At 29.4% G+C, this 11,050-nt stretch overlaps 1 protein-coding gene across 1 annotated transcript; it reads right to left on the reverse strand.

Annotated features, from left to right (window-relative positions):
* Nucleotides 1–7,777: 7,777 nt before the first annotated feature.
* Nucleotides 7,778–10,142, reverse strand: LOC102596939 (uncharacterized). Its single transcript, XM_006359409.2, has 4 exons — nt 9,789–10,142; nt 8,511–9,635; nt 8,254–8,427; nt 7,778–8,136 (listed from the first exon to the last, which is right to left on the reverse strand). Exons 2-4 carry the CDS (start codon nt 9,621–9,623, stop codon nt 7,930–7,932), a joined length of 1,494 nt encoding a protein of 497 aa, XP_006359471.1. The 5' UTR covers nt 9,624–9,635; nt 9,789–10,142; the 3' UTR covers nt 7,778–7,929.
* Nucleotides 10,143–11,050: the final 908 nt, after the last annotated feature.

Consider the following 11,050-nt stretch of genomic DNA (forward strand, 5'->3'; position numbering starts at 1 on the left):
TCAAGCACATATGATCCAACACTTGTCATGTGCTAAGTAGTAGATATTCCCACTTATTATATATAGTAATATAAATTTGAGCTTTATTAAAATACTAATATCTATGGACTACAACCTTTATTGTACCATTCAAAATTTTAAGTCTCAAACTTGAAATAATATCTTAAAAGATAAAAACTATGAAAAGGTATAAGGAATATTTATAAATTATATCAAAGTAATATAAAATAAAATTTAAAATTATATATATAATGTCAGGTTGGTTTGGTCTCGGGTTGTTTTTATTTTAGTTAAAACCAAACAAACCCAAATATAGTCGGGTTTTATTGGTTTTTTTTCCAATACCAAACCAAACCACTAGTCGGTTTTTTTTTTTGGTTTGACTCAATTTGCGATTTGATTCGATTTTCGGTTCGATTTTGTACAACCCTAGCCAGAATATTCAAAAGGCCACTTAAGGTTTTAAAGATAAATCAATTTTTAAAAAAAGTTGTTGAACAACTGCTTCATGAAAAAAGTTGTTAAAAAATAGATAGTACAATCTGAACTTTCATTTTTGATGAATTTTTTAAATTATTATTTTTTATTTTTTTAATTAATAAGAGTTTGATTTTCCACTTTGTAGTTTCATCTCTATTTTTCCTTTTCCAAATCTCCATTTTTTTTAAAAATAAAAAACAATAAAGAGAGAAAAATAATAATTTATTAGTACAACAATTGAGTATACCGAGTCTTCCTTAAACCGACGGTGTATCTAGATGGAGCCAAAGGAGTTCATTTCAAACTTTCTTCTTCCGAAAGGTATATTATGTCAGATTAATTTGAATTTTTTGGTTGTATTTTGTTCGTTTTTATTTGTTATATTTAGATGTGATATATTTATTAAGAAAATAATAATTAACATGGTTATTTTTATCACACTATTTCATAATGAAAATGATCATAATTTAAAAGTACTAAATCATGCTAAAATAAGTTTAATAAGTATTAGTTACATTACTGAATATTTAAGGAAATATAAAATTAGATTATGTATTTTAATTGTCTAAACCAATGTAAAACTAAAGAACAAATATTCAATATTATTGTCATTCTTAGTGTTGAATTGATTTTCTTTTTGCATTAGTATTAATTTGATTTTGATTTAAGTTTTATTATAATTATTAACATCTATGAACTATAATCTTTATTGGACCATTCCGAATTCTAAGTTTTAAACTTGAAATAATATATTAAAAGATAAAAACTTTGAAATAGTATAAGAAATATTTTAAAATTATATCAAAGTAAATATTTTTATGTATAAAATAAAATTTTAAAATTACATATATAATGTCGGGTTGGTTTTTTTTAGTTAAAACCAAACCAACCCAAATATAGTCGGGTTTTTTTTCCAATACCAAACCAAACCACTAGTCGGTTTTTTTTTTTGGTTTGACTCAATTTGCGATTTGATTCGATTTTCGGTTCGATTTTGTACAACCCTAGCCAGAATATTCAAAAGGCCACTTAAGGTTTTAAAGATAAATCAATTTTTAAAAAAAGTTGTTGAACAACTGCTTCATGAAAAAAGTTGTTAAAAAATAGATAGTACAATCTGAACTTTCATTTTTGATGAATTTTTTAAATTATTATTTTTTATTTTTTTAATTAATAAGAGTTTGATTTTCCACTTTGTAGTTTCATCTCTATTTTTCCTTTTCCAAATCTCCATTTTTTTTAAAAATAAAAAACAATAAAGAGAGAAAAATAATAATTTATTAGTACAACAATTGAGTATACCGAGTCTTCCTTAAACCGACGGTGTATCTAGATGGAGCCAAAGGAGTTCATTTCAAACTTTCTTCTTCCGAAAGGTATATTATGTCAGATTAATTTGAATTTTTTGGTTGTATTTTGTTCGTTTTTATTTGTTATATTTAGATGTGATATATTTATTAAGAAAATAATAATTAACATGGTTATTTTTATCACACTATTTCTATTAATTGATGTTTATTATTATATTTTGAAAAATAATTTGAGAAATAATTAATTAATGCATTGGATAAAACATGATTTTTTTTTTTTGTCTTTTCTTGATATGTTAAATGTGATAAGTAAAAGTAATTTATGTAAACTACATTTAAAAGTTGATTAGGTCAATTATCAGTTATTCTTTTTTCTTACTTGACTATCTCCATCTACTCAAATAAGTGTGTTTCAATACATAAATAGTGATAGTTCATGTAGAAGAAAAAAACCAATATATAAATCACAAAAAATAGTAATTAAAATAAATTTTTAATCATTAATTATCTTTTATGCTAAAAATAACCTTAGGATAGAATGAAATAACCTGAATGTTAATAATTGTGATTATTTTGCATAAAGGCTCTCATCATATTGTCTTGTAGACTATACTTTCATACCTTAGCCTATATGAATTTACTAGTATAATTTTTCGAATGATGTCCACAAAATTCCAAGTAAAAAAGACAAAAAATGTTTTAAACTTTGAATGACTAAACGAAACGTATTACTAGTAATAGTAGCATACTTTTCAATTTTCTGAAAAAGGACATAAAATAACATTTATGAAATTATTGAACTTGAAAAATAACCAATGGTGTATTGACAAAGTTTGCCACTTGGCTTCTTAAAAAAATGTAATAATTGCACCTTTAGTTTTTTCATTTGTTTAACTTGTCAATCAGTAAGATTATTGGGGTCAATGATTAGAATTTAGGACCCCTTTAATTTGATCAAATCATATACTCACTTCGATTCATATCAAATGGACATTTTTTATTTGATATAGTGAAAAAAAAATATTAATAGATTAATAAATTTTATGATTTTACCCTTTATTCATATTAATTAGCCTCTTGAAAAAAGAAATTTTGAATTATCAAAATTTATTTAAACTTTTAAAAGCCATATTAATTGTAGGAGTAAAATGAGAAAAATAAATTAATTATATTCTAATTTAATAAGTAATCAAGTAATATGAGACAAATATTTTCATTAAGATTCACATTTAATATGAGACGAAAGGAGTACTATATTCGTGACACAAGTAATATTATCTTTTCTCTTTGTGAGACGTTTATCCAATTTTTAATTTTAATCATTACTCATTAGAGGCTTATCTAAACTTCATTTCTCTTGAGTGATTCTTAATCAAACACAAAGTAAGCTTAAAGTAAATGTCTTTTGCGTCTTTGTTAGAGAGTGTATTACCTTTTAATGTGAGATTTTTTTATACGAATCTAACTTTAGCCAGACTGAGTCTAGAGCTGTCAAAATGGGCTGACCCAACTCAATTTTAGCGGGCTAGAGAGTTAAATGGGTTAGAACGGACTGACCCTTTTAATTAAAAGACCTATAAAATAGCAACCCAACCCAGCCCTAGGTGGGCCACGGATTGGGACGGGTCGTCCCTTCAACCAAAAAATGAACAACTTTGGTGTCTTAGAAAGAGTATCTAAGAGTGTCAAACTTTGATGTCTGATGAACACGACATCAATACATATAAATATTCATTTATGAATTACACACTTCAGTGAATACTTACAAAAATACATAATAGCCAAGATACAACATCGTAAGATTCATCCGAGCAAAAAATACTACATTATCACTTTTTTTATGAACAAGACAACTAAGGGGAAATAAAAAATTAGATATAAAAATAAAAGTAGACTTGATTTTAGTGGGCTACTGGCCCTAAAATGTAAAAGAACTGCAAAGGAGTTAGACTTGATTTTATATTTTTTAAATATTTATTGACAAAATCTTTACAAATAAAATACAACTAAAATATATATAATAAATATTTTTAATATTCATAACCCACGGGCTGGCCTCTAAGGCTTGCGGATTGGGCCAACGAGGCTAGCGGGAAAAGATGTTGGACTAAAAAGCCTTATTCCTAAATGATCCAAAAAAAATTAGGCCCAACCCCACTTAATTCAATAATTGGGTTGGGCCGACTTAATGGGTCAATCCCATTTTGACAGCTCTCTAATGTTGATATACCAAACACTAGGTGAAAAAACAATAAATAAGTAAATAAATGGTCTTTTGAAACTTAATCACTTAACTAATTGAAATGCTAAACTAGGGGGGGTGTCAAATGAACATGTTGGTCTGGATTTAAACAGATTAAAATAAATTAAGTCATAAATAAATTGGATTAAAATTGATCTAAAAGTTACTTATAAATTGAATTGGACTAAAATCGAGTTAAGCCATAATCCATCCAACTTGATCCGATTTATTTTTTTTGAAGAGTTTTTAACGCTAATTAAAAAGAATGCGCTAATTTAAAAAATCGCTTTAATCAAACAAAAGGTAAGCTTCAAGTAAATGTCTTTTGAAACAAAATTGAAATGTTGGACTAGAGAGCATCAAATGGACATGTTGTGCAAGATGACCTAAAATAAATGAAAATTGGGTCCAAGAATTGGGTAGTCAATGCAAGATAGAAATATTGACCAATCCACTTTGCATTATAGAAAGGAAATATTATATAATTAGACATGTTTCACTGTCATATATATATATTATTATCACTAATTAATAGTTTTCTATTATATATTGAAGAAAATACATTTAGATACATGTATTTTTGCTACTAGATAAACAAAAATAGGGAGAGATGCAAGCAAGATGGGTATGGAGGCGAGCGAGATGGGGAGGGAGACGAGCGAAATTCGTACGTATCACAGATACATGTGAATCACATTAGATATACACTCGATTCATACATACACACACACACATATATATATATATATATGTATATATATATATATATATATGTATATATGTATCTGGTGTGATTCACATGTATTTGAGATACCAGATACATGAGAGAATGGCCAGCGACATAGGAGAGAGGCGAGTGAGATTTATTATGTATCCAAGATACATGTGAATTCACTTGGATACAATGTATATCGAACAAATTATACCTAATTTTGACTCCTATATACATATCTGGACGTACCAAAATCTGATAAGATACGTAATATTGCAAATTAGAGTGTACATAAATAATTAACTCCTAAACTAGTGGGATTTATTTAGTTTTCCTAAAAAACATATTATTATGCAATTTTTTTACACAATTAGTGTACCTCTATGAATTAATATCTTTAATTTATTGCTCATTATAAAGAAAATCAGTTCAAGTTGTGTTTCTTCTTTGGCAGGTCGTGACTCCATGCATAAACTAAAACATATAACAACTGTTTGAACTAGTATTAGATGTGCCAAACATAATTAGCTCATAACATCCAACATTATCTCACAATTTCAATAGTTGCCTCTATTTAAGAAAACTGTTCTTAGTTAGTCGAATCGAAACGAGATTATATAACTTGAACAATCCTTTTATTTTTGAGCTAATTTCTTGAGTGTAAATTAGGTTCAAGATTCATTTTATTAGGATCGAAAAAATCAAAACGTCATGCAGAAGCTAACAATTGTAAATTATGACGGCGATAAATCAGGTAAGAAAGAAATCATACTTAAAATTGCATATAATTTAATATAGTTTGATTAATTTAACAAATCTTCAATTTATAGATGTCCAAAAAAATTCTTCCAAAATAAAGAATAACCAAATATGAAAAAAATTTGTATTTTCATTTTTAGAAACATAAAAATAATTATGATAATATTTTAATTTTAACTGATATGACGCGTGAAGCATGTTTAACGTTTGAAAAATAAAAAAGTAAGTTCATAAGTTGATAAGTGTCTGCCAACTTTAATCATTTTCATCCTTAGCCAAATGAATTACCTAAATTTTTGGCTTTTATAGAATTATAGTTAATCAATCAATCATGAAGGATTAATTAAATGCATAGGAAAAAAGAGTTATTAGTAACTTTAAAAAATAATATATCTTGCCCGCAATAACTTAGTTAGAGCTAACTAAAGATTTTGTCTGCCAAAAATCACAATGTCTTAATCACCCACCACACCATGATTGCGATGGAGTGATAAGTACTCATACATTCTTAATCAGAGATTTTGCGTTCGAGTCTCTTTGATACGAAGTTATATTTTTTAGGAAGTATTTTATCCCTCAATATAAAAAATTTCAACAAAAATTCAAATTTAATCGGATTTACCAAATATCGGATGAGAAACCAACAAGAACAAAAATTAATGTCTTAACATCCTCTTGTTCACAATTAAATATTTGTGTACTTTGCTCCTGTTGAGTTGACACAATTGCTTATGTCAGTGAAGGGCACTTTCTAGGAAAGAATTATCCAAATATGTGAAGGGCATTTTACTACCATGAAAATCAAATTCCAATAAATTTGGAGCTTGAATTGTGACTTCTTCCAGACTCCTTAACTCTGATAAGGTGAATTTCTTGAGTTTTTCACTCTGAATCTCGATATTCTTCAACTTATAGCATCTTGTTAGATTCAATTCTGAAATGTTTGGGAACTTATAGAATACACATCTCGAAACTGTTGGTCTGTGATGCTGGCACCATTGAGGTCGAGTGTTTGTAAAGTATTGTAACCATCCAAAATAGCAATTTCGCAAGGATGATTAGTACGTTCTCCATATTTAAAGCATTTAAGATTTGGGGCCTGGACCACAGCAATCCAGATGTACTTGCAATTTGTTTATTCCTCGGCAATCGACTAGGGATAGATTCCTGATGGACGGGGATCTATCCATAAGTCTTTGCAATTGAGCATCTGAAATATAGACAGCATGATGCAAATGAAGAGTCTCAAGACAATCAAAACTTATGTTGTCAGCTTTTTAGCATCATAATAACAACATCAGGTAACTTAAGAAGGGAGGGCAAATGTCCAGTACTGTTTAACCGCCAATTCAATCCAAGTATCCAGGTGGGAATTCACTTTTGGATCACAATATGCAAGGATGAGCTCTTGAAGATGTAAGTTTTGTTCGATTATAATTGGTATTATAGTTTTGTGATTGATGGAATATGAGATTAGGTCTAGAAGACCAACAATAGTACCATCTCGCCACCTCTTTCAGGTCGAGGCTAGTGCGGCATAAGATTTGATGAATGATATGCACAGGTAATTCTGATATGATCTGTCTTGTCCATAAACTATTTTCGCCATATTGCTGGTGCCGTCGTATGTCCTGTTTAAGGGTTTTATTAGTGAGAATTGATGACTAAAAGGCTCCATTATATATTAAGTGAATAGCCACTTTTAACATGACCTATTGTCAAATAGTAGCCACTATTAATATTCAGTCACTCTTTTGACCATTTGCCATCTCTTCTTTTGAAACCAAGCCATATTCTTTCTTGTTTGAAAAAAGTTGCTTGATTGAACAAGCCTACATATAATATCCCAACGAAAGAAATGCCATGGGAGTTTATGTATGAGAATCCAAACCTACTCGAGAGGATCTTGATTCTAAAGAACTTTGAAGAATAAATAAAAACTAGAGTTAATAAGATTTTAATTCAATGGATGCAAAATCTTTTAATGGAAACGAAAACGACATGCTAGTGTGGAAGCCGTCCTCTTCAGATGAGTTATTGTTGTTTACAGATCACAATCCATCTGCTTCATTATTAAGGTTATTTGCATGAGTTCATAACAGAGTGTTACTTTCCATTTTTCAAGTTATGTTCAATTTCCTGATTTCTACATACAAGGAAGGCGTGCGTCTATCTGTCTACAAGCTTATACAACTCCGAATACCTCTATCTTTGCAGCCCAGAATATTATATTTTCCAATTCATCTACACATTCATAACCATCGATACTAAAGATAGACTGCGCAAAATCTATTTCATTGCAAGTATAAATGTGTAATCAAAGTTGGAGGTCTTACACAGCCAAAAAATGCTAAATTATGTAATAAATCATACACACTAATTAACTCTATATGCTGAATTCGCCAAGACTCTTTGGTCTAAGCTTGTTATTTCCATTTTAACATGAAATTATTCACTTGGTCAATTACAGATGTAGATTTCAACCAGAGATACCACATGGAGGCGGCCATTCCCTCCTCAGGTGTCCCAGTACAACTGATAACATCTTTTAAGTTACGATGCCACTTGGTATTGAATGGACATTCTTTACCACAATTTTGCTTTTGTGTACACCCTTTTAGTGTAGACATCGCCTGCATTTAAGCAGAAACATAAGATATATTATACAATAATAATGCTTATGAGACGAGCAATCAACATTTAACAACAAATTTTCTTCTCAAATTATACAAGCACAAGGGACGTTTTACCTGTAGTGCTTTGCTATCTGTACATGGAAGTATGGATATGATATAGGGACTTCCGAACATTATTATTCCAATGATCGATTCAACACTCAGCATGGATGCAATGAATATCTCGACTTTGTGACTTGGTGGAATAACAATTTCTCTTAGATTTTCATAAATAAGGATGCTTTTGGTCTGCAAGAATTTAGTCAATCCCATAGTTTAAACCAAATTCAACAAGTAATGCATAAATTAAGCACAAAAATAATGTAAACTACCTGGCGACAAAATATTATTAATATCAGTCGGGCACTTTCTAGGGAAGAAGTATCCATATATGTGACGGGCATTTTACTACCATGAAAATCAAATTCCAATAAATTTGGAGCTTGAATCGTGAGTTTTTCCAGACTCTTCAACTCAAATAAGGTGAATTTCTTGAGTTTTTCACTCTGAATCTCTATATTTTTCAGGTTATAGCATAATCTTAGATTCAATTCTGAAATATTTGGGAACTTATAGGATACATCTCGAAACTGTTGGTCTGTGATGGTGGCACCAGTGAGCTCCAGTGTTTGTAAAGTACTGTAACCATCCAAAATAGCAATTTCGCAAGGATGAAGATTGCCCTGTTCAGTAGGTTCTGTATATCTAAAGCATTGAAGATATGGAGCTTGGACTATCACACTATGGAGTTTGCAATAACTAGCATCGAAATACTTGAGATGTACTAAGCCAAAAATATGACATTTGCTTATACCCTCACAACACTGTAACCTTAGAGTCCTGACAGATGGGCATCTGTTGATAACTCTTTGCAATTGGGCATCTGAAATATGGACATGATTCAAAGAAAGAGACTCGAGCCAAGAAAATCTTTTGTCAAATTCAAAATTGCACCTGCTTAACTGCAATGTTGTCAGCTTTTTAGCATCATAAATAACATCAGGTAAGTTATATGATGTTAAACCCAAACGGTGAATTCCCAGCTCTGTGACGTTGAGTTTAACCGCCAATTCAATCCAAGTATCCACGTGAAAATCCACTTCTGGATCACGATATCTAAGGATGAATTGTTCAAGATGTAAGTTTTGTTCGACATGGAATCGCAGAGATTGATCAACCAACTTGACATAGTTTTCAAGGGTCATATCAAATTGATAGAATATCAAATTAGGTCTTGAAGTCCAGCAATAGTACCATGTCTTGGACAACATACAACTTCTCGCCGCCTCTTCAACGCCGAGGTCAGTGCGGCATAAGATTTGATGAATAATATGCACAGGCAATTCTGATATTCTGTCTTCTCTTTTTGCCATATTGCTTCCTTCGTTTTGATTTCTTGGTGCCGTTGTATATCCTCTTTTAAGGGTTTCACTTTCATACTCCATCAGGGTTAATAGCTTAAAAGATCACTGAACTATTAGAAATTATATAGAAAAGTCATTGAACTTTCTTTTATATCAATAAAATCACTCAACTTGTGATTTTTATTTTTAAAAATCATTCTATCATTAAAATAAAATCCTCAACACACAAGAGACCAATATTTATACCTCTTATAACTTACTCTTTGATCATATGTTACTCAACTTTGGATCTAAAAACGTGACTGTCTTCCCCTCACTCCACAGTTGCCATTCCAGAGATAATTATTTTATATGCGAGCAGGAAAAGATAAATCAAACAACTTTTCTGCTTACAGCTCGAAATGTTCAGTCAATTTTTATAGCGTTGGTGGTTTTTTTTTTTTTTTTGGTGCGTAGACTATTGAAAAAATATTTCTTGTATTGCATATTCAGGCGGCATATGACCACTGCATTGGAGATTATCTGATTATGCAGTCGGTGTCATATTAGACACAGTGAGATAATTTTCAAGGTAAAAATGAAATACATGCATAAATTTTGTGGGGTAAATTAATTTTATAATTTTGTTTATTTATGCCATCCATGATTACATGTTATAGAAAAACAATTTAATTTGTCATGGCAAATTTATTTCAATTATAAATATAGTTGAATGATTTTTTGAAGATAAAAAGTGTTAAGTTGAGTGATTTTATTGATATAAAAGAAAGTTTAATGACTTTTCTAGATAATTTTGCATAGTTCAATGATCTTTTTAAAATATTAACTCTACTCCATCATATATTTGGGGAGAGTTAAGTGAATATCCACTTTTTATTTAATTTTTTTACCCTAAATTTAAAAAAAAGGGAAAATAAGTAAATACCCTATAAAAGGGTATAAAATGAAATTTATTTTGAGTCAATGGGAATTAGTTTGAATTCGGCTATGAAAAATTACTTGGATGAGTTCCTTTTAATAAATAATTACTGATTTTAGCGATAATTTTTATTTATTACCATTTATAGCAATACATAGCAATATTATGTTAAATTTGCAATATGTATTAAAGTGAATTATGTATGCAATATATATGTATTATGATTGTTTTTAAAAATATATTATGCTTGTTTGGTAAGAAATTGACACATTGTATTATAAGTGTATTAAAATGTGTGATAAATGTATTATCCATCAATAAAACTTGTATTATATGTGCATATAAATTGTTCTTTGTAATATGTATTAAAATTGTATTATAAATGTATTAAAAGTGATCAAGTGAAAAAAAAATGTTATTTGCTATGAATAGTAAATATTTTTTTAATATGATATATTTATGTAAGTCACTACTAAAAAGAGGTAAAAAAACGACGGACGAAAAAACGACGGATTGCGTTGCTTCAAAATAGCGACGGCAAATGCAACATTGTCCGTCACTTTTTTCATTTTTTAAAATTTTTTATACT

This window comes from Solanum tuberosum, unplaced genomic scaffold (genome assembly GCF_000226075.1).
Source record: "Solanum tuberosum cultivar DM 1-3 516 R44 unplaced genomic scaffold, SolTub_3.0 scf00297, whole genome shotgun sequence".
In the NCBI taxonomy this organism is placed as follows: domain Eukaryota; kingdom Viridiplantae; phylum Streptophyta; class Magnoliopsida; order Solanales; family Solanaceae; genus Solanum; species Solanum tuberosum.

Bases quoted from the DNA above. Each gene is read 5' to 3' on its own strand.
- LOC102596939 (XM_006359409.2), bottom strand. From the start codon at position 9,623: ATGGAGTATGAAAGTGAAACCCTTAAAAGAGGATATACAACGGCACCA. The intron at 8,428-8,510 runs GTAGTTTACATT...AAATTCTTGCAG, and splicing joins TAATAATATTTTGTCGCCAG to ACCAAAAGCATCCTTATTTA. The intron at 8,137-8,253 runs GTAAAACGTCCC...GCTTAAATGCAG, and splicing joins CAGATAGCAAAGCACTACAG to GCGATGTCTACACTAAAAGG.